This window comes from Chelonoidis abingdonii, chromosome 9, assembly GCF_003597395.2.
Source record: "Chelonoidis abingdonii isolate Lonesome George chromosome 9, CheloAbing_2.0, whole genome shotgun sequence".
Taxonomy (NCBI): Eukaryota; Metazoa; Chordata; order Testudines; family Testudinidae; genus Chelonoidis; species Chelonoidis abingdonii.
The window spans coordinates 9898009-9922413 of NC_133777.1; the positions used below are offsets into that span (position 1 = coordinate 9898009).

The 24405-nt window shown below is 37.5% G+C and overlaps 1 protein-coding gene across 2 annotated transcripts in view; it reads right to left on the reverse strand.

Moving 5' to 3' along the window:
- SDK1 (sidekick cell adhesion molecule 1) overlaps positions 1–24405 on the reverse strand; it is a 662005-nt gene that overhangs the window by 397236 nt on the left and 240364 nt on the right. For both annotated transcript variants that reach the window (XM_075069178.1, XM_032767751.2), the window contains exons 2-4: positions 22446–22605; positions 5897–6003; positions 1175–1322 (exon numbers count right to left, since the gene is read on the reverse strand). In XM_075069178.1, coding sequence (XP_074925279.1) covers positions 1175–1322; positions 5897–6003; positions 22446–22605 — 415 coding nt within the window. The remainder of the gene's footprint in view (positions 1–1174; positions 1323–5896; positions 6004–22445; positions 22606–24405) is intronic.

Below are 24405 nucleotides of genomic sequence, written 5' to 3' on the forward strand. Positions count from 1 at the left end.
ACAGAGCTGCTCCACATCCTTTGCCACATTAATTCCAACTGACTTTCAAAAGAATACTAGCTTTCATGTTTAAAAAGTGTATAAATGGACTGCAGTAAAATATTAGCCAAGATGGTCAGGGACACAACCTCATTCTCCAGGTGTCCCTAAACCTCCATCTGCCAGAAGGTGGGACAGGATGACAGAGGATGGAACACTTGAAATTGCCTGGTTCTATTCATCTCTCTAAAACATCTGGCACTGGCCACTGTTAGAGACACTGGGTTAGATGGACCATTGTTCTGACCCAGTATGGCTAATCCTGTGATCTTATAACACAGTATGACTCTACAAATTAAAAGTCAAATTCAAAAGCCTTTTCTCCCTACTGAGAACTCTTAGCACTCAGCAGCCATCCTGAAATCAGAAAATCTTTCTCACCACAAGCTGTCAGCTACTGGATCCTTTAGAAATTCTCATTTTCCAAAAACTTTGATAACCCAGTAATTCTCTATTAAATTTGACAAGGAGCCAGGGACAAAAAAAAAAAAAAATTAAAATGCTCCAGCTGACCACATAAAGCTTTAAATAAATGCATGAGTGTAATGATAGACATTGGCATTTTAAATGTCTTAGGTAAGGGATAAACTAATACACCTTGAGATAATGCTTAGCTAATCACGGTGCAACAACCTTGTCATGAGTGGATGAACTGCTAATTAGACCAAAGGAAATAAAACTGCCAGTAGGATAAAAAGATAAAGAGAAATAATCAGTGATTACACTTTTATTGTCAAGGAAAATAGCATCAAGCAGAGCTCAATATAAAATGCAGCCTTATAAGTAAATACCAGCATTCATTAAATTAGTGCATTCAAGTAAATACAATCCAGAGACAAACACTTACTTCTCTGAAGCATACCATGAAAATGAATGGAAGGAGGAGAAAGCAGCCATTCTCCCTTACCACTGCCTGCTGCTGTACAACAACCATTAAGATCACACGAATTATTTTGTTGATTTATTTAAGAATTTCAGAGCCAATCTTGAAATAGCCATTTATCTCAGACTTGAGATGAGCTAGACTACTTCATTTTCTTTAAACCTTAATTAGTCTGCTTAAAATGTAAAGTGTTATCAAATGGAATTAGTCAGATTTCACATCTTTAATTTTTTGAACTTCACATCGACTTACATTCTGCTGCTTGGACTAATCTTGTGGCCATCTCTAAACCAAGTCACTTGTGGTCTGGGATAGCTGATGATGTACAGGAATTCTAGAACTGCAGCTTGTCCTTGTGACACTGTTTTTCTCTGGTCTGTGTCCATGAAATTTCCCATGTCTGAAGAGAAAAGTTATATTCAAAGTTCTGGAAGTTTCTTCTTTTTTTTTTTAAAGGCATCAGAGAAAAAGTTATATTTTACAACAGAGTCAATGGCATTGCCATAACTAAGCAAAAAGATATGACTATAGCGTTGATTAATGCAGATTTCAGGTGCGTGATGAGGCACAAAACAAAACAGAGTACCTCCAGAGGACACAAGCACTGCTGCACGATTTAACGTGCCCTATTGTAATAACTGACTTTTTTTTAAAACCAGAAAGTATCATTTTTAATGTACAAATTATTTTGGAATATATTCTTACACTGGATAGAATAGTTTGTAATATACGTGCAAAAGTAGTGTGAATGTTTTATGAAGTCTTTAGCACAGTTTTCTTGCTCCTAAGTCTTTCTGGTCATGATATTCCTTCAGTCTATTGTTACACCCACAGGCATAGCTGTATCATGGTCTAGTCACACCAGTAGGCACTCAGATTCACACTGATGGACTATTGTGTGACCATTTGATATAACTGCAGGATCAAGGCCATGGTTATCTGCAATATTTCATTAGCTGTGGGTTCTTTATTAGCTGTGGTCTCCTTCCATGACCAAACACTCCATCTATATATTTGACATTTTTTAAAAAATGCAAACTTCTACTATGGGTCCTCCCACAAGTGCACTCATGTTGCTTATAGTTTTATGGGCAAGGACCAGGGCGTGGGGAGTCCATTAAAAACACTCTGCATTTTTTCTTCCTGCTTTTGTTTTGTCTTTTGAGCTTTCTCTTTGAGCTGCAAGTATCTACTCTTCTGCCATCTGAAAAACTGTATACATTTTATTTTTCTTAAAATTACCAAATTGGTGTACAGAAATAACTGTTTTGGTTTCCCCACTGAATTCCCATCTCCCAAAGGCCAAGGGGTTGGTATTCAAGTTCTCAAGAGCAGAAAGGGATGCAGGGAGGGCAGAAGAGCATGAACCTGCAGCCCTGTCTAAGGAGGGAAGTAAGAGACTAAAGACAAACAAAGGCAGAAAGAAAAAAACATAGTATTTTTAAAAGGGTTCTAATCATCTTTGTGATTTTCAAGCTACTTATTCAGATATAATCAGCACTGTTGCTCCATGTATTTTTGTTTATAATTAATCAGATGGCCTACTTGAAAAGAAGTTTTGAACCACATAGGTAATTCTAATTAATTTCACCATCATGTGACTAGTCTAGCCTTCAGAATTCAGGCATCTTAAGCCCAAAAAGAACTGGTCAGCATTTTTTTTATAAACAGCTTTTTCCATTCATTTATGTCTCAACTAATTTTTCTGAGCAAGAATTGAAAAAAAATTGGAGGACTTATACACTGTAAAAGTGACAACAGTAAAACACTACAAAGTTTGAGGTGCTTCCTTGAATGCACATTGCTTAAAACAATTTAGATTTGAAAATTAAAGTTTTGCAAAAGATAGCAGCAGTCACTACTAGGTACAGAAATCCGGTCCCTTGGGTATTTAACACATTTTTTAAAAACTTCTTACAGATTAAAATAACTAAAAATATCATAGAACAGATCTAAACCTTGGGTGCTGAGTTTCCAGATTTGTGTTGATTTACAGTAATTCAGGCTCTTGTTACCAAAACTGGCTTTTGGTATTGAATATTATTAAACATAATGGTGACAGATTAATACTACAATAGAATTCAATTTTAATGATCGTATTTTACAGAGATAATTCAACAATGGATCAAAGTGATTTTTCAAAAGCTATTTTATACTGTAGCTGATATATTTGTCCCTCATGTATACTAATCAGGGGACATTCAGTTGTGAAGACCAAATGAGAAATAATTTCTGTAATTTTTACTATTTGTTTTCAAAGGTAGAAAAGATTTTCACACCTTTCTTGAGTACCATTTGATTATAGGGGGGTAGAACATCACATCTTGTGAGATTGCTATTAGACACAATTCTAACCAGACTAAAATGAGCAGGACTCATTCTGTCCTTCTGAGATGGAAGTTGTGCTTCAAAGGATATGTCTGATTCGAGAATTCACTGTTTTTTGTGAAATTGCATTTATTGATCATTTGGGTATAACCATCAGAATAGAGACGCTCAAATTTATCCTTACAATACAATTTCAGTTGTGCTATTATAGTGCATGCTTTATCTCCTCTACTCCTGTCTTCTCTCTTTTTTTTTTATTGGAAAACAATTTGATACTACTTTTATGTTCTGAAAAATCACTATGCCACTGCAGCATGCTCTTGGGAAATCCCAATTCCATGCTCAGTCCATGAGTCATAATCTCAATTTTGCTATTGACTTGCTGTGTGACCTTGGGCAAGTCGCTTAAACCTTCTGTGTCAATCTCCCTCTGATGTTTTAAGGGATAAATTAATTGAACTTTGTAAAACATTGTATAAGTGCAATGTATTATTCTCATTACCACTTTTCATTTTAAAGTACAGGAAAGAAAATCCTATGCATTTTCCCTTATGACACAGTTATTCAGTCTAATCACTTACTTGAAAATGGTTATGACTAATAAAGAATTCAACTCATCTACTTAATCTTACTTCCATTTATCAAGCATTATCCATTTTATTATTGCTGTTCTTCCTGTTATGTACCCAGAAGAACAGCATCAGCCAGCTAACATGTAGTGTTACAAACAAATGGTACTTTACTTATAGATTTTCAAATATTTACTTCAGAAGAATGCTGTTGTTTTGGTGCAAGAAGGAGGAGTGGAAGTAAGAAGCTGAACTTAAGTCCAAAGCTGGCATATGTTCAAACATACTTTTTAAAGAGTAATGGATTGATCACAGTTTAATTCTTTAAAAATACTTTCAAACAAGTTATTTGATTTATATTTTCTAGATGTTAATGCAAGAAACAAAAGCAAAAGTAGACGGAATTATGACATCTTTCATATCTTACAGGTCAAGTCAGGTAACTCAGCACCAATGATTGAGAAAATCAACTAACATTTCCAAGTGAAAGTCAAAAATCAAATCAGATGTCAAGTTTGACAGCCTTTGTATTCTGAACTACAGTCTATAGATATGAACATCCTACAAGATTTGGTTCACAATCATGTTCAGAAACAGAACCTCAGAGTTTGGTTAGTGAGGTACTGACTGTGAATAAACCTATTAATTTTCTATTGCAAGAGTGATTACCTGGAACCTCCAAGGCAACATCCCACCTCTCTCTTCCTCGGGTAGTCTATACCTGTCTTCCTAACAGCCCCTGCCTCCTTCATGCTCTAGGGCCTCTATCATTGGTGTCTTTGGGCAAAGGCATGGTGTTCTCCTATTATCCTCCTGCTGTCTCCGTTGTCTCCCTCCCAAGAGTCTTTGAAGGGATGTAGGAGCAGAGTGTGACAACTGGCTGCTCTTTCCATTTTCTGTTGTTGGAGACCAGGAAGAGAGGACTGGCAGGTAGGGCCACTGTTTCCCAACTAAAAGAATCGTGTTGGGGCTACAGATTTGTCTGACATCCTTTCCCCCACAAATAGCAGCAGATGGAAATCCTCCATCTTCTGATGCAGCTGGACCTATGCTAGACCCAGAGGCAGGTAGGACTCCACTCAGCTTGGCATGTTAGCTAGGGAATTATATAGGGTTCCTTCTTCTCCTGCAAGGCCCTTACAGTACCACCAAACTTTTATGAATTCTTAGGAGGCGTTTCTCCGTACTCCTTTGAGAAGAGAGTGTTTAAACTGAACTAAATTGGGACACATCTTTCTTCCCTATTTCCCTCCAGAAGCAAGGCATTCCAAGTAGGAGCTGTTGCGAATATTGGAGGACACAGAAAGCAAGAACAATCAGTGCTTGCCTGCCCTTTATATTAGCTACATGACAAATCAGGTTCAAAGCTCCTTTTTGTGCATTTTGATTCATTTGAGAAGGCAATCTGTCCCTCTCTCTCAGAGAGCAGCGTCTTTGCTGACCATAATCACCAAGGTATCACCATGTCTCACAATCCTTATGGATTTCCACTAAATTCTTGTTCCTTGCTTGGTGGTCAAAGTTTCTTTCTTTACTTCCAACACACTAAAAACTCATCTACAAGTGATTTTAAACTGTCGACTCCCTCCATTATTCTTCCATGTTTGTGCCATTTTAGTTTTTTGAGGATTCATTTCTCCATAGTTTAGCCCCCAAATATTGTCTCCCCTTTGAAACCACTTTTTCAGATCCCTCTTTTTCCTTTCCCAGAAGGACCTGGCCTTACCTGGTCTGATTATGTCTACTGCAGTTGTGTGTGAAGGGGAAGTCAGTTCTACTTATCGGTTGTGCAAAAAGACCCATGGGGTTTGGAAGATAAAACATAGCAAGCTTCTAATCCAGTCTTGGTTTGAGTGATTCAATACTTGCTACAAATATTTCACATTGTGACAGTTCGAACTTTGCTACCAGATGGCAACCACTGTCAATGTGAAAATTCTTGCAATATAATACTTTTTAAACATATGACTTATCTCGAGACATACCTAGAATAAACTGACAAACATTATTGCTATATTGTTCTTCCTGCACACAAGAATTTAATTGGTTTGTTAATAAGTTACAGGATAACACATACATGCCACTTGAACTTCAGATTTCCTTTGCAAGAGTGCCCCCATCCTGTTCCGCACCACACACTGATAAAACCCAGCATGGGACCTTTGCAAGGTTGGGATGATGTATCTGTGAGACACAAAGAGAAAGGCAGAGTTATAACATATCCTCTGTTATGGATGAAAAAGTTACTATTTCCAAAAATAGGTCATGCATTAAGAAGAGTGTCCTATCCACTCTTAAATTTTGTGATGAGTTTCTGCATCCTATTCTAACATTTGACATTGCCTCATGCACATCTTGCACCTCTTTCCCATGAGCAAAAATGGATAAATGACTTGCACTCTCTCAAATTATCAACGATCCCATGATACATCCTGGACTATATCCAAGAATGAAATATTTGAATTGTATGGCAAACTTTCAGTCTTATGATCCATTTATGATAGGACTAACTAGACTCAACATTTTGCCGAGTAGTATTGATTTGAGTTTTTCCCTCAACTCAATTTACCTTCATCCATAAGGCAAGAAAAGTCTAATACTTTTCCCAGAGATGCTATAATAAAGCAGAAATCTAAATAATGGCATTGGAAAAGCTTTCCAATGACATTAAAATTCAGGTATGGAAACATCTTTTACTATACTATGTGACCAACTTAACTCATAAGAGTACTGGAGCAGACAAGGTGCATTATATATTGTATTTGTTCTGCTCCTTGGCACACTTTAAAAGTCACTTAGTCTACTAATTGTTCATCTTCTTCATTCAACTATATCCGACTAGTCAACCTGAAAATGAGCTGATAGGCACAATTTTAATATGAATAAAACATCTGAGTAATATAGATAATCCTGCATTAAACAAATATTAATCAAAGTACATATTCCCTCTGGTCACCTCTGGAGATCTTATGGCAGGATTAATGAAACACTTTATGAAAAGATAAGGAAAAATAATACTGCTGAATTTTAATCTTTAAAATGTTATTCCATTAAAGGAAAAGGTGTTCATTTTCTCTCTCTCTCACACACACACACACAAAATCCATGACAAGTATCAGATGCAATGAAAATGAGGGAGATGGGGAAAGTCATTTTTTAAAATAAATATAGAACTGAGTCACCAGCTATGATTACTGTATCATAATTACTACTAAATACACATTTCTTTCTAGGTAAGGTAGCCCACAATCAATAAATTAAAATCAACAAGTTTCAGTGATCAAATGGGACTAATTTTTTTTCTCTTTTGCTAAGCAGAAGACTAAAGCTGAACGCTATAAACCACAAAAAATAGAGTCTGACTTAATTGGACTTTGACAAGTCATTTTTATTGTTATTTTTCTTCATGGTTTATAGCTCTTACAAGCTAAAATTTATTTTACTTTTTCTAAAATATTTTGTAATTTTCTGTTTGACCAATATTGATTTGTTCCCCTTGTGTTTTAAATGGAGTCAAAATTAAAACACCCATTTTTCCTGTCTTCATCTGCACCAGGCCAGGACTGCAGAGCTAGTTTTCCTGCCAGTAGAACAGATTGAGTGGATTATAAGTGTGCTGCTTTGATGTCCTTTTCTCAGATTTATTTGTGTATCAGAATGAAAACACTTCTAGTGTGATTGTTGGCCGGAAGAAAGAAAACTCTTTAAAGGTTACAAAGAAGAAATCCTCTAAACCCACCTAAGCGGTAGCTTCTAACTCTGGATCTACTGTCTCACCATTTGTCAAGCAGGGCAAGTAGAGACACACTTTCTGGAACAAACCTACCATGAAATCTTTGCAGTATATGGTCTAAAATTATGCAGATATATGCTCACACTTGAAGCAAGTATACCATGGCAGGGAATTGTTACACAACTTATAACTCAATGCAGCAGACTCAAGCCATTGGTCTTATTCCTTTCCAACCCCATTCACCTACCAAATACCCAGCACAGGAATGGAACTCCTAAATGCAACTGGATGTACAAGAGCGAGTTAGTTTCCCACACTTTGGGGGGACCATCCTGTTACTCTCTAGTGCAGGGGTTCTCAAACTGGGGGTCGGGACCCCTCAGGGGGTCACAAGGTCATTACATGGGGGGTCGCGACTGTCAACCTCCACCCCAAACCCCGCTTGCCTCCAGCATTTATAATGGTGTTAAATATATTAAATGGTATGTTTAACTTATTGAGGGGTTGCACTCAGAGGTTTGCGATGCAAAAGGGGTTGCCAGTAAAAAAGTTTGAGACCCATTGCTCTAGCGGATTATGAGTACATTTTAAAAGTGTCTTAGAAACCTACTAAATCTTTTCTTTTAAAAAAGGAGGAGCTATCTCAGTTCCTCTAACATCCAATTTTCAAACAGGTCCAAAATTTTAGCTCTAGGCTCTTCAATTTAAGGGTAAAGCCTATTTAGGTCTGAATACTAGTGACACAGTAGAATTTTTGGAAACATTCTCAATCCATCTCTAATGTCACACACTCAGCTGACTTCCAAGTGATCTACTGCAAACCATCTATCCACCTCTCTGCTGGCTGTCCTCTATTACAATGACCCATCACCATGCTTTCCTCAAGGTTATTTCCATTTCTATGCCTGATGTGACCAAAGTACATAAGTTTGCATTTGTTGATTTCCAACAACATTTCTCTCTAATAATACTTCTAACAAGCATTTGTTTGCTTTTTCTGTCCAAAAGAGATGCAAGAGTCCTCACCAGCACCGCATCTCAATGACTTCAATTTTCTTCTTGTTAGAAGCATTAGTTTCCCAGGAACCACATCAATAAGTCACTATGGAAAAAACTAAGCTTTTCATTAGTCGAACCCCCATAAATTTCAAGATGTCATGGTTTTTCTACATTTTTGTAAGAGAGGCAATGGCTGAGCAACCTATCTATAGTCTTCAGATTTCTTTGGAGCAGCGTCCTTGGTTGGATATGTATGATCCCTCATAATTAAATTAATTTACTACCTCCACACTTGACCGTTAATTGTGATGTCCACCTGCATCCTGTGGTTATTGATCATGTCAGTGTAAATGCATTTTGTTGATGTTATATTCAGGGAAAGTCCATTTCTCTCTCTTTCCCATTTCAGGTTCTGGTCAGTAGCTCTAAAGGTGGATGCTGCTATTTCAACAACAGAATCTACACCATCAAGTCCTCATGAAGGGATGGAAGGGTGGCTTTGTGATTTAGGCAGGTTTTCAGTTTCAGAAGCGTCCACAGTCTTAAAATGGCAAATTTTCCCCTTGAATTCAGATACCATCCATTTGACATCACAACTATACCATAACTATTGTTAGTTATTTCATTGCATCCATAAATATGTATTTGCTACCTCATTTTCCCCACCCCAGTCTGCTTGTTTATCTCATCCACCTGCTAGGTCTTGTCTTTTAGGACTGTAAACTCTTTGGAGCAGTGATTGTCATTCATTATATGTTTATACAATGCCTGGTTGTGGCTTTTAGATGCTATCACAATATAAGTGTTAGATAATAAAATAATAATAAATACTCCCATATGCTGCAAAGGAAGAAAAAAGAGAGACACTTCCCTATCCCAAAATTATTACAGTCAGGATGATGGATCAGACAAGTGAGGCTGTAACATACATTGGGAAGGAGAGATTAAGAAGGAGATGATTAGAGAGCCAATTCCACAGTCTTTGGGTTTAGGTATACATAGTGTGACAAAGTTCCTCCTCTATCCTGGTGGGTCCTGCGCTTATTGGCAGATTTGCTCACCTCAGTGATCTTCCCCACAGTCTGGATCAACTCCTCCTTTGTCTGATCAGGAGTTGGAAGGTTTGGGAGGAACCCGGGCCCGCTCTCTACTCCGGGTTCCAGCCCAGGGCCCTGTGGATTGCAGCTGTCTATAGTGCCTCCTGTAACAGCTGCATGACAGCTACAACTCCCTGAGATACTTCCCCATAGCCTCCTCCAAACACCTTCTTTATCCTCACCACAGGACCTTCCTCCTGGTGTCTGATAACGCTTGTACTCCTTAGTCCTCCAGCAGCACACCCTCTCACTCTCAGCTCCTTGTGCCTCTTGCTCCCAGCTCCTCACACGCACTTCCTCTCCTCTGGCTCCTCCAAACCTGACTGGAGTGAGCTCCTTTTTAAACCCAGGTGCCCTGATTAGCCTGCCTTGATTGGCTGCAGGTGATCTAATCAGCCTATCTGCCTTAATTGGTTCTAGCAGGTTCCTCATTACTCTAGTGTAGCCCCTGCTCTGGTCACTCAGGGAACAGAAAGCTACGGATCCAGTGACCAGTATATTTGCCCTCTACCAGACTCCTGTAACTCACTGGTCTAGGTCTGTCACAATAGGTAATGTGGGTTCAACATATTTTTGTTAGTTTGTGTTTTGAGTGTAAACATGGGTCTTTTTTCTAGATAATTCTCCAATAATATGCTTTTAGAAGTGATCTGAATGAGGCAATAGGCTCCAAAATATTTTGGAACGGTGATTCATGAGCAAGTGGCAGCATGAAAGAAGGCAAAAAGCCTTTTATGGAAGCAGATGAAACAGGAATCCAGGTTGGTGTAACTGGGGGATTGGCTGCATGTCTGGAGGTCAAGGGGAAGAATGCTAAACAGACAGGGAAAGAGTTCTTGACAGGAACTTTATGATGTATAACCTTAAAAGCAAGGACAAGATTTCTGAACTTCATTCACAGTGCCATGGGGAGCGAGTGATGTGACTCTTGATCACATAGACTAGTGCTTATGCCTGCCAACTTTTATTGCTCAGATCTTGGTTTACAAAAATGACTAACCAGACTCCCTATGAAAGGCATCTGCTATTCAGGATTGGAAAGACTCTTAATCTCAGGAATATTTTTCTTCTACAACCTTCTGAAAGAAACATCATAAGAACAGAACTTATTAAGTCTCAGACAAAGAGAATATGAATTCAAGTTTTGTTATAATCAGTTCCAAACCTCAGTGGTAACAGATGTAGGAGAGAAGTCATTCTTCCTATACTTCCCTAAGTACTCCTGAATATCTGTGGATCCATGAATCCAAGCTGGCCCCTGGAGGCAATCTCCAAATTTAGCAGGCATTATCTTTTATGCAGTGGTCATTTGCTCAGAGTCATTTTCCTTATTGCCATGTCAAGACCTCATTACAGAATGCCCTCTCAAACAGAGCTGAAATATGGACAGCAATGCCCCAGCCATAAAGATTTTTCTAGCATTAAATATATGTTTGGTGCCCTGTGAAGAAAGAGATAAATGTGTGTAATTCAATCTTCCTCATTTCCAAGAAAGCTTGAGAGGACTCCAGGTAGTTCTGGTACCTAACGAAAGTCTACTTCATGAAAACGCCTAGAAGATAATAAGGTGATAAGTAACAGTCAGCACAGATTTGTCAAGAACAAATCATGTCAAAGCAACCTAATAGCTTTCTTTGACAGGGTAACAAGCCTTGTAGATAGGGAGGAAGTGGTAGATGTGGTATATCTTGATTTTAGGAAGGCTTTAGATACTGTCTCTCATGACCTTCTCAAAAACAAACTAGGGAAATACAACCTAGATGGAGCTACCATAAAGTGAGTGCATAACTGGTTGCAAGACCGTTCCCAGAGAGTAATTATCAGTGGTTCACAGTCAAGCTGGAAGGCTATATTGAGTGGGGTCCCTCAGGGATCAGTTCTGGGTCTGTTTTTGTTCAATATCTTGATCAATTATTTAGATAATGACATAGAGAGTACACTTATAAAGTTTGTGGACAATACCAAGCTGAGAGGGATAGCAAGTGCTTTGGGGGGTAGGATGAAAATTCAAAATGATCTGGACAAACTGGAGAAAATAGGATGAAATTCAGTTAGGACAAATGCAAAGTACTCCATTTAGAAAGGAACAATAAGCTGCACACATACAAAATGAGAAATGACTGACTAGCAAGGAATACGGTGGGAAAGGATCTGCAGGCCATAGTGGATCACAAGTTAAATATGAGTCAACAGTGTAACACTGTTGCAACAAAGCAAACCTGAGTCTGGGATGTATCAGCAGGAATGCTGTAAGCGAGACACGAGAAGCAATTCTTCTGTTTTACTCCACGCTGATTAGGCCTCAACTAGTGTATTGTGTCCAGTTCTGGGCACCACATTTCAAGAAAGATGTGGACAAATCAGAAGAAGTCCAGAAAACAGTAATAAAAATGACTAGAAGTCTAGAAAATATGACCTATGAGGGAAGATTGAAAAAAAAAAGGGTTTGTTTAGTCTGGAGAAGAAAAGACTGAGAGGGGGCGTGAGAACAGTTTTCAAGTACACAGAGGGTGGTTACAAGGAGAAGGTGAGAAAAAAATATTCTCCTTAACCTCTGAGGAAAGGAAAAGAAGGAATGGGCTTAAACTGCACCAAGGGCAGTTTACATTGGACATTAGAAAAAACTTCCTGACAAGGTGGTTAAACACTAAAATAAATTGCTTAGGGAGGTTGAGGAATCTCCATAATTGGAAATTTTAAAGAGCAAGCTAGACAAACACCTGTCAGGATGGTCTAAATAATACTTAGTCCTGCCATGAGTACACCACACTGAACTAGATGACCTCTCGAGGTTCCCTCCAGTCCTACAATTCTATGATTCTATTAAATCATAAGTTTTAAAACAGATGCTTAGTTGTCCAATCTTGACAGTTTGCAGTCTCAGTGGATTTGGAGGAAGTCTAAAAACATGTTCCAACCTGACCCATTCACCTTCATTTTCTGAGGTTTGGAGTGGATAAAGAATACTACCAATACAAAATATGCCATTTGTTTTATCTCTGGCACCAAGAAACTAATGGCATTACCAGTAAATCAAAAATATTCACATCCATACACATGCAAATGCCATACCACTGTCTAGATAACTTGACATTTCTGAGACCAGCAAGTACCTTATGACCGGTGAGAAAAAAAAATCTGTTGATGCTTGAGCATCGACAAGACTCCATTTTAATCTCTAATTGACACCCTTAATCAATAAAACATGATGGAGAAACTGAAATCAAGGTGATTTCAATCAGTTTGAAGTTTGTCTAATTTGAAAATTGTTGCATATTTATAGGGAACTAAATTATAAACACTGCTTTCAAATGCCACTTCTGCTAGGGAATCATATTTGAATTTTCCGAAACTGCTAAAGGAAATAAATATTATATTGAAAATTAAGTCCCTGATTGTGTAAACACTTAAACAGGAATGTAACTTTACTCATGATTATTCCGATTGACTTACATGAGATAATTCATGGTCTTCAAATATGAACATATGGGATTGTAGAATTATGAGGCTAAAATGGCATCTTTATTAAAAACTTCCCTCTTAGAGGTATAGAATCTCTGTAATTTCAAAACAAAATTGCTTCAGCGTTAACAGTGAAAAGTTATTTAGACTTCTAATTGCTTCAGCATTAACAGTGAAAAGTTATTTAGACTTCCAATATATTAATGAGGTTACATATATTTAAAAAAAATTTACACACACACACACACAACAGGCCTTTTTTTAGGGCTGTCAATAAATCGCAGTTAACTCACGTGATTAATTCAAAAAAATTAATCACGATTAATTGCATGGTTAAACAATAGAATGCAAATTGAAATTTATTAAATATTTTGGATGCTTTTCTATATTTTCAAATATGTTGATTTCTATTACAACACAGAACACAAAGTGTACAGTGTTCACTTTATATTATTATTTTGATTACAAATATTTGCACTGTAAAAATGATAAACAATTCACCTCATAAAAGTACTGTAGTATAATCTTTTTATTGTGAAAGTGTAACTTACAAATATTGATTTTCTTTGTTACATAACTGCACTCAGAAACAAAACAAAGTAAAACTTTAGTGCTTATAAGTCCACTCACTGCTACTTCTTGTTCAGCCAATCGCTAAGAAAAAAAGTTTGTTTATAAATACAGGAGATAATGCTGCTCGCTTCTTGTTCACAATGTCATCTGAAAGTGAGAACAGGCATTCACATGGCACTTTTGTAGCCGGCATTGCAAGGTATTTACGTGCCATATATACTAAACATTTGTATGCCCCTTCATGTTTTGGCCACCATTCCAGAGGACATACTTCCATGTTGATGATGCTCGTTAAAAAAATAATGTGTTAATTACATTTGTGACTGAACTCCTTGCAGGTGAATTGTATGTCTTCTGTTCTGTTTTACCCACATTCTGCCATATATTTCATGTTACAGCAGTCTAGGATGACGACCCACCACGTTCGTTTTAAGAACACTTTCACTGCAGATTTACAAAACACAAAGAAGGTACCAGTGTGAGATTTCTAAAAATATCTACAACGCTCTACCCAAGGTTTAAAAATCTGAAGTGTCATCCAAATTTGAGAGGGACGAGCTGTGGAGCATGCTTTCAGAAGATTTAAAGAGCAACACTCAGATGCGGAAACTACAGAACCCAAACCACCAAAAAAGAAAATCAACCTTGTGCTGGTGGCATCTGAATCAGATGATGAAAATGAACATGCATCGGTCAGCTCTGCTTTAGATTGTTATCGAGCAGAACCTGTCATCAGCATGGATGCATGTCGTATGGAATGGTGGTTGAAGCATGAAGGGATATATGAATCTTTAGCGCATCTGGGACGTAAATATCTTGCGATCCCAGCTACAACAGTGCCATGAGAACATCTGTTCTCACTTTCAGGTGACATTGTAAACAAAAAGTGGTCAGCAAATTGTAACCAAACTTGTTTGTCTGAGCAATTGACTGAAGTAGGACTGAGTGGACTTGTAGGCTCTAAAGTTTTACATTGCTTTATTTTTGAATGCAGTTATTTTTCTGTACATAATTCAACATTTGTAAGTTCAACTTTCATGATAAAGAGATTGTACTACCATACTTGCATTAGGTAAATTGAAAAATACTATTTCTTTTGGTTTTTTATAGTGCAAATATTTGTGATCAAAATAAATATAAAGTGGAGTACTGTACACTTTGTATTTTGTGTTATAACTGAAACAAACATATTTGAAAAAGTAGAAAACATCCAAAAATATTTAAATAAATGGTATTCTATTATTAACAGCATGATTAATCGCAATTAATTTTTTTAATTGCTTGACAGCCCCACAAGACACTTAAAGTAAGGCTCTTTAGCCCATATTTAGGCACCTGAGAGTGGGTTTTTGAGAAGCACTGAAGTGACATAGGAGCACAAGTCCCATTGCCTTCAAACTGCAAATGCTGATAGAGGTGCATATACAGGTTGAATCTCTTCACGTTTCTTGACTTCTGAAAGTTCAATATATCAGAAGATCATGTAGGCTGAAAATATAGCATGGGATATTTGCTTACCAATTTTGGGTTTGAGTTTATGTGGTTCTCACAGAAAGGATACAAATAAAGCCCTAGGCTTTTTTTTTTTAGAAGATATAAGCATTTTATGTATGAAATTTAGCAGAAAATACTGCCATATAAAATCTGAAATTCTAAAATAAGGAACTAAAGAAACAATTAAAAAACATCTACTTCAGTGATTTAAGACTATGAGATAGGAAGAACATAGAGAATCATCAAAATATAAATAAAAATGATTACATATTTTAAAAAACATATTGTAATCCAAAAACCTGATTTTTATTTTTTTAAATCATGATTATCCATTCAGCTGTCGAAAAAAGCTCATTTTACGTTACGTTCTCCAAATTTACCAAAGCTTCAGCATTTTCTGCTAGAGACAGAAACATAATACTTTCAAAATTCATAAGCAGAAAGTTGATCCAAATATAACTTAATCCCAAAAATGAACAGCATTTTTACAGTGATCAAGAGATTATTTTGCTGTCATTTTGTACGCATTCTAAACCACAAGAGAAAAGGAATTTTCACTGTCTGGATGCCAGCAGGGCACTTAAAGTTTCTGCAAGTAATTTAGAAAGATGGACAGCCTATTTGTTTTGAATGGAACAGCCAAGCAGAGACTAGCTGCCCAGAAGATTTCCATTGCAAGATGGATAGTGACATGTATCAAAGAAACCTAAAAAGCTTCTGTTCCAGAACATAAGGGTTCACTCAGCCAGAGTGATTGTCAGATCCTGAGATTCAAGGACAAAACCTTGATCAAAGATCTATGCAGAACTGCAAGCTGAAGTTTAGTTCATTAGAAGCCTTTTTCCAATTTCCATTTTCTTTTTAATGCACCACGTAAGTTAAAAGACAGTGTGGTTACAGGAGAAAGGCAGTGCTTAATTTGTAATGAAAGTCAGGACAGAGCTCAAGCACTTGGGTCCCAGGTCTCAAGCAATTTTTTACTTTCATAACTGATATGACATACCCAGAGGTGCCAGGATATAAACTGCAAAGCCTAGAGGTACCAGGGTTCAGCCCTGGCAAACCCTGGCACAAATTAAGCACTGGAGAAAGGCTTTTTACAGCTGTGGCCATAAAGATGCCAATACAAGGCAATTTCGGGGAAACAAACATACTCATTTAAAAAAAAAAAAGCTGTTGGAAAGACTAATGTCTATTCAAAATATGTTACCAGAGCCCTAAGAATCTACCAATTTAGCCTCTTTTATATATAGTCAAATTAAAATGTGGCCCCCTAAAATTAAAAACACATAAGATACTGAGATTGCCAGGTAGAAAACTAAATCATGCTACTGCTCAAAAACCCTTTTTTATGTTAAGCTAAATAACATTTGCTTCAACTTCCAAGATCACCAAATTTGGGACAAAGGCAGTGGATGGGATCCACGGAGTCTTGCTCTAATTAACAAAAATTAAAAAAAAAAAAAACCAAGGGGGAAAAATGATGTCTGAAGTTCAAACCTACTAGTTCAGACTTGATGCATGCTGATGTGTATCATCCAATATCCTTACTTCAATCAGCCAGTATTGATTTGTTTTTCATTGTGACGTGTCTATCTCATGCCACAAAGTTATAAGGTTCTTCTATAAATATGTAAGATGAACTAGTGTATGCAAAGTCAGTACAATGCTCTGCATACACAATTAGCATTATACAAAGAAAGAATTTCTAATCTGCATAAGGTAAGTTGCTCATTCAGGATCAGTTGTGTTAAGACCATACTGTGCAAAGACTCCAATTACTCTGTATTTAAAGTGGTCGAATCCTACTATAAACCTGAGTAAACATTTGGAGGGAGGGTGAATGTCCACCTGAAAGTACATGCCCTTCATATCAAGAGCTGCAACCCACATGTCCTTTTCTAGGGATGGTATGTGCCCGTGTCATCATGGGAAATAAAATGGTTGAGATAGTGGAGAATGACAATGGGTATCCAGCCATCCTTCTTGGGTACTAGGAAGTACATTGAGTAAAAGTCCTTCCTCTAATGCAGAAAAGGTACCAGAGCTCTAATGCACCTCGTTCAAAGAGATTCTTCTTCTTGTTTGAGTATCTCCTCATATGGATGGCTCCTGAAAGGGGGCCGGCAAAGGGTTTTGGAGAGGGCAATGTAAACTCAATCACATAGTCAGAATGGATGATATTTAAGTCCCACTTGTCCATAATTATTGAACTCCAGGTGTGGAAAAAGACCAATAGACAACCCCCAAAGGATGTGTGGGGATTGGCAGACAGTGGTATTACTAGTTTGCAGCTCTCAAGCTCCCATCAAAAAGAACCCTTATTTAACCAGGATGTTTATCTCCTGAGATGAAATCAGAACCAATTATATCACATCCAGATTTTAAATCCTGCAAACAAAATCTTTATGTCAAAATGTGCCCTTTCTTGCAATACATTTCAACAAACCTACAGCACAAAAACCTCTCTGGGGGAGCACATGAATATTAAGACAGCAAATCTAGAAGTTTTCCATGCATACCAGTTCAAAACTCTTTTGTGCTTATCTTGGTTTATGGAGAGCTATTAAAATTAATAACAGACTTGCAAAATTAATATTTTATGTAACAGTTGTAATTATTAATAGTTCACATTTTACTAGCTGTAGCAAATGTGCTTTAATTAGATATGAAAAACAAGAATAGTTAAGTGCTAAATAAAATAGCCATGCCTTACATCATGGCCTGAAATTGAATATAAAGATAAGAAACAAGGTACTGTGTATGTAATAAGTATGTGGTCTCTCTCTCTCTCTCTCTCTCTCTCACACACACACACACACACAATGTTACAGTCCACTGATCTGAGTTTGTTACAAGACCAGTGCATGGTAAAATGATAATTTTTATTTTAATTTATTACAGATGTCTGCAAATCTGAATACTGAATACCATGGCAATCTGAACTTTTTGTTTCAGTTCACACGTCAGACATATTCTTATTCAGATTTTTTTCCAAGAGCAGAAAATAAGAAGTTTCTCACTCACCGTAGCATCTCTAATGTTCTTGAGTCCTACGCTCTGCCTTTCGATACCACCTGAGAGGTCCCAGGTCCTGCCCTCCTCCTACACTTTTCCTTCTTACCCCTTAAGTGACAGTTAGTGTTTTCTGATCCTTCTACCAGCTTCCCTGCTGCTCATACACTGCAGTCAACTTTGCTCCTGTCAATCAAACCAATTGACTCAGTGATGCTCATGCTTCCTGCTGTGATTAATCATCCTATTAGATGTTTTCTTCTGAAAAAAATATTTAAAATCTCCATTTTATAAGCTAACTAACACATACCATGGAGTGTGTTCAGCACATTTTGACATATCTGAATAGCTGGCATTCATGAAACTGTTCAACTGTAAGTGGTCCCACATAAAGTAGTATCCCTTAATGTTTAGGGGAAATGCAAACAGAAGTAAAGTCGATGTGGAAGTAGAGACTCTGAATGGCTCCATAGGCATTCCCTTCTTTGGGAGTAGAAGGCAGATTACTGGCATTTACTATATTGAGAGAAGATACAGGGAATTCTGTTAATGATTGCCCCAAAATTATTACCCAAACCCACATGTTCTATGCAGTACAGAATCACTGGTTTGGGGAAAAAGCAAGCTTCTTTCCTCCACAGTAAGATCCCTTGGGGGCAACAATGAAAGTTATAGAAAGAAACCCTTTCCTGGGCTTAATCAGAAGAAATTATAAATCTATCTAAGTTTATACACAGTAAGGAAATTTTGATTTGTCTTTCTATACTAGACAAGAATAAATCTGGATGAAGATGTTAACAGAGCTAGTCCTAAAAGAAGTAGATAAGACTTAAGCCAAGAATACCTCTTTCTGCCAAGAACCTCAGATCCACTGAATTTTTGAGTGATTGTGGAGGAGAAATTGGAAGGGTCCAAAACACAGGCATATGGGATAGCACTGACCCCTTTTCATGTCAATAAAGTAGATAATGTAGGAACTTAATACTTAGGTTATTATATTCTTTAGTAGAGGGAACAGGCTTTATTCCATAAATATGCTAAGGTCAGCTGGGTACATAAATTGGCTGGATCTGTACTGTCTGAAAGAAGAGAAGCTGTGATGCAGGCATGAGATACTGCAAAGAGACTATCCAGTGCAGGAAGCAGAGCCAAGTGATTTAACTTCAGTATTCAGATTTACCATGTTCTACTACTGCAAGTGGTGCAGCTGCAGCTGTTTGTGTGTGTCTTGAATGCTTTGTGATGAAATGGTCAGTCCAGTCTTGCCACAAACAGCACCAAAGCACTGCAGCCCTTCAAACAAAGCTGAAAGTATAAATGGAATTAAAATGGACCCATTCCACAGTGAACAACTATCTTAAGAGGCAGAAAAACAACCAGTGTTGTGAACTAAGAAACATACTCCAGAGAGTAGAGGTGAAGGAGAGATGATGAGAAAATGTTCCCTTATGAGTTACTGTCACTTATCTGATTAATAGAGAACGGTAGCACTTCCTTCTATATGTCTACTCTGGTAGCAACTGTCTTCTAAAATAATACTCCACTGCCAGCAACTCTGTATAGTGCAAAGGTGACCACAATGTGGGCAGCTGAGCCCTGTAATGCACATTTCTGCTCTACTACATGTTTGCAAAAGAGGTGTGGCCTACATAAGTGTGGGGACTGTATGTTCTAAAATTCCTTGCTTTGCAAGGAGCAAAGGAAACAGAAAAACAATAATGACATGGAGAAAAAATCTAAAAAATAATCCAAGAAAGATGAAGGCATACTCGATAGGTAACAATCCTGTGTTGCTAAAGGAACAACAAGAGTTAATAGGGCTCCCTCATTTCTCCTTTCTATGATTTTATGACGAAAGAGTAAAAGGAGGGAGTAGAGAAATGGAAATAGGTGAAAGTGACAAATTTTAGATTAGCCAACTTCATTTTATTAATTGCATTTTAATTTATTCTAAATGACCTAAAACCCAATTTCAAAAAACCCAAATCTAGGAAAATATATGTGTCATATAAAGTAGTCAAGTGGCCAACATGAAGCTTGGTGTCACAGAGTTTACCAGTTTGCATTGTATTACTATTTTACCAATTTGAATAAAATTACAAAAATACAAAATCTTTTTTTTGGGGGTGGAGAGGGGAATAAAAAGAAGAAATGCTACCCGTATTTGTTTGGCTTTCTTTCAACATGTGCAGTTTTATATTCTAATAACTATATGTTCATTACCTTGGAAACCGCTGTAGGGTGAATTTTGATTGGATGTATTATCAGATTAATTCTTACAATTGTGGATACTGTTTAAAAATGGTGCACGTGTTTGTGCATTTTTATGGTACAGGTGCCAAGATGTCACCTCCTCCTCCTCCCCAATGTAAATGTTCAACATTTTAAAAGTTTGTTATTCCTGTGTTATTGGAAGTGCAGAGAATATGAAAAATTATGCTGAATATTAGTAAATTATATTTTTTGAAAAATCTACAAAAATGAATTATGGGCTAGTCTGTTTATGCAACTGAGTTACAAGAACAGTTATTATTGATGTGAGCAGGGATTTTTAAGGAGCACTTTTGATAGAAGCAGTGCTATCAAAGTGAATATATAAACAAACAGTTATAAATAGCTGAGCCTAGGAAGAGGGAAGTGACAGATATGCCCTGAAGTCCAAGGACTTTGCTATTGATGTCACATGGAAGGCATTCACATATTATGGAGACGGGCAGCGGTATAAAACTCTAAAATTGATAGTTATCAGAATGTATGCATTGGTATTATTTCCACATACAATGCTATGAACTATTTTTGTTTACCTTGAGTATATAAATACAAGGATGCAGCTTTTTTTTAATTTCAAAATTAAGCTTCACATTCAAAGAAGCAGAAACAAAAAGAGTGGTGATTTTATACTAAGGGTTTCATTCTGCACTTTCTATAGCTTTGAATGCAGTGGGAGCTTTGTCTGGCCAGTGAGAAGAAGAGTCTTGGCTACTTTAAGGGATCCCCCACTTTTGGGCTGTAGAAGGGAGGATTGGAGAGCATCACCTGAGTCAGGGACTGATTGAAATGAGCTCAGGTGGGCCACTGGCCTATGTGCACGTGGGGGAGGGGTATTTCTACTCCATTCCCTGCACACAGAGACATCTTTCACCCTGAAGCAGCAGCACCCATCTTCCCTCCTATGTAAGCAGAAAATAAATAGGTTTTATCATCTGCTGTAGGCATTACACTAGTTACTTGTTTCAGAGCTGGAAAGGAATTTTCCTTCACTAGCTTTTCCAGGGCAGAGTGGCCTTCCCCTGCTCCTTCCCCACAGCACATCAGGGGCCTGGTTGGGTTGTCGCAGTCTAGCAGATGGGAGGTGTCCAGAGCAGATACTTGTTCCATAAGGAAGAATAGCTCCCTGATAAAACCAGGGAGTTGGATTGATGGGAAGTCATCCCCCAGGGAAGCTGGAGCTTCTAACATCTAGTAAATTGGGGAGACAACCGCCTTTCCCAAGCCCCTTTAAATCCTCATATGAGGGGAAGGCTGTGGGGTCCCAGCAATGAGTTGGGGCCAGAATAGGAGGGAGGAGGGCTGATGGCAGCACTCCCCAAACACATGGAAATGACTAAGGACAGAATGATGACCTGCACTGTACAATTTCTTGTTAGGTCGTTGAGGCTGAATTAAACCACATTCCTTGCATCGTTTTTTCTTCCTGCTTGGCCAGGACAATAGCTCTTCCAAAGTCAGTTCTCTAAAGCTCTGCTTTCAACCCACCATACTTGGTCTCCAAAATGGAAAAGCAAGGTACTAGAGTAGCAGCTAGAGTGAAGTAAAAATGGAGAGTGAAATGAAAAGCCTTTTGTTTAATCTAAAACAGAGTTTTTTGTTGTTTTAGAAGACACTATTGTACCGGGAAAATTCCTATTTTCAAAGGTGAGTACACTTATATAGGCATCATTTAAGAAATCCTTGAAGATATTGTAAGATGATATTCTCTTCTACTGCATTCCCATTTTAGGGCCTGAGTTGTAGCAAGTTATAAGCATTCTTTTAGCAAAACAGCAAGACACTTTCAAAGTTCCACCCAATTTAGTGTATATAACATCACATTTTATTTACATAATGCCATTGTTCCAATTTTCTTCATGATGCATTGCATTGCCTGTCATCATTACCACACTGTGATATTGTGACCAATAGCAAATCTCTTCTAAGTGCAATCACAAAAAATTATTGCAATTAAAACAATATTTTAAAAAAAATCTATTTACTTATATTCAGTGGAGTAGGCAGTGATTTCAGTGTCATTGTGTAACCACTTAAATTCCAAGGGCCAGCTGCCTTCCGCAAGGCACGTGATTACAAGACGGTTCCCCTCTAGATGGATCTGGGGCAAACCAGGCTCAGTCTTGAAGTATGGTGCAACATCATCTGAAACATACAAGAGAAAAAATGTTTTCATGACTGTGAAAATGGATATCATCCTTGATTTTAGGCCACCCATATTTAGCCAATTTCCTCCTAAATTATTTAATAAAATAGGGGACTAGGCTGTCCAATACTAAAGTATCAACCTCCTAAGCATCAACCTTCTGTATCTAGAAACATGCTACTGGTTAACATGCTGCTTGGTTCACAAGTTAAAAACAAGTTTGGAATCCTCAGCCTAGGCTCCTCTTCACAGGTGTTTATTTACATGGCAAAAGCACTGGACAACCTGGAACATGTTCTTGAGCCTCTGCTCATCAGAGGTATACAACAGAAATCTACACAGTGCCTACATCTGTGTTTAATGTGTCTGGTAGGAGCCGTTGCTATTAGTTTCTCACTTTCATTAACACTAAATCTACACGCAAAACCTTAAAAATTCATTTTGAAAAAAAATATATCAGAAAACAAAGGTTGAATGGAAGTGATCATCACAGCAGGACAAGTGTCACGGCAAATGTATAATTTTGACAAAAGATCAGTTTAGAACAAAACATCTTACAAAATAGCACGATGAATGTGTCTTTCAATATTGTCTCTAACTATAGTATGTTACATTATATTTTCTGTGACCAATCACAGGTTTTGAATTAGAGTGTTTTAATAATGTTCAAGGGTCAGATAGATGTAGCATGCAAACTCTTATTCTTCTGTGGATCACAACTGCTAACAATACTCCATTAGATGAAATTAGAGGTTGTTAATTCAAACATAAAAGATGCTCCTCTTTCACGTGGAAGGAAATATTCAATAGGATTATGAAACATTCTGAGCACAAACAAACATCCACTGACATTCATGAGAGCAGGACGTGGCCTATGTAATCTAATCCCGGATCCAGTCAAGTTAGTTCAAACTACACCTCTACCTCGATATAACGCTGTCCTCAGGAGCCAAAAAATCTTACTGCGTTATAGGTGAAACCACGTTATATTGACCTCGCTTTGATCTGCCAGAGTGTGCAGCCCCCCACCACCACCACCCAGAGCGCTGCTTTACCACATTATATCCAAATTAGTGTTATATCGCGTCACGTTATATCAGGGTAGAGGTGTATCATCAACTACCAAATTACCTGAAACTAGACATTACCACTACTAATAGACCATTTTGAAAAGACAGATCAAAAGAAAGCTGAATGTTCAGATTTTCTTAATCTGGATATGTCTTTTTATTTGAATTACACTGACAAAATACCCCACTAATGGTACTGAGCCTGTTTAGTAAACATGCAAGGCCTATTTGTGCATGGAATCTAGACTCTCTTCCTGGTTGTTTTATAGACTTCCTGTGTAACCTGGGGCAAGTCACTTAGGGGCAGAGCCTCAGTTAGTTTAAACTGTCGTAGCTCCACTCAAGTTCCTGGAGCTATGACAATTTACACCAGCTGAAAAACTGCCTTAATCTCCCTGTATGAAATCCAGGAGAATTCATTCTTTGTATCTTATTTTTCATCTGTAATTTGGGGGTAATAATGCTTCCCTTACCCACATGGGTGTTGTGAGGGCAAATTAAAAAGTATAAGTTACTTAAAAACCTTAGAATATAAAAGAATTTCCGTTGATCATATAGGATGGTTCTAACATAGAAAACTAAGCCAATCTTTACATTTACCACATTACACAAAATGTGGACCTGATATTGAATACAAAATGAGCCCCATTAATAGAATACATTTTACTGTCCAGATAGAGCTTTAAAGAAAAAAGAAGTCAATATGGAACTGACGCTTTTTTGTCTGGC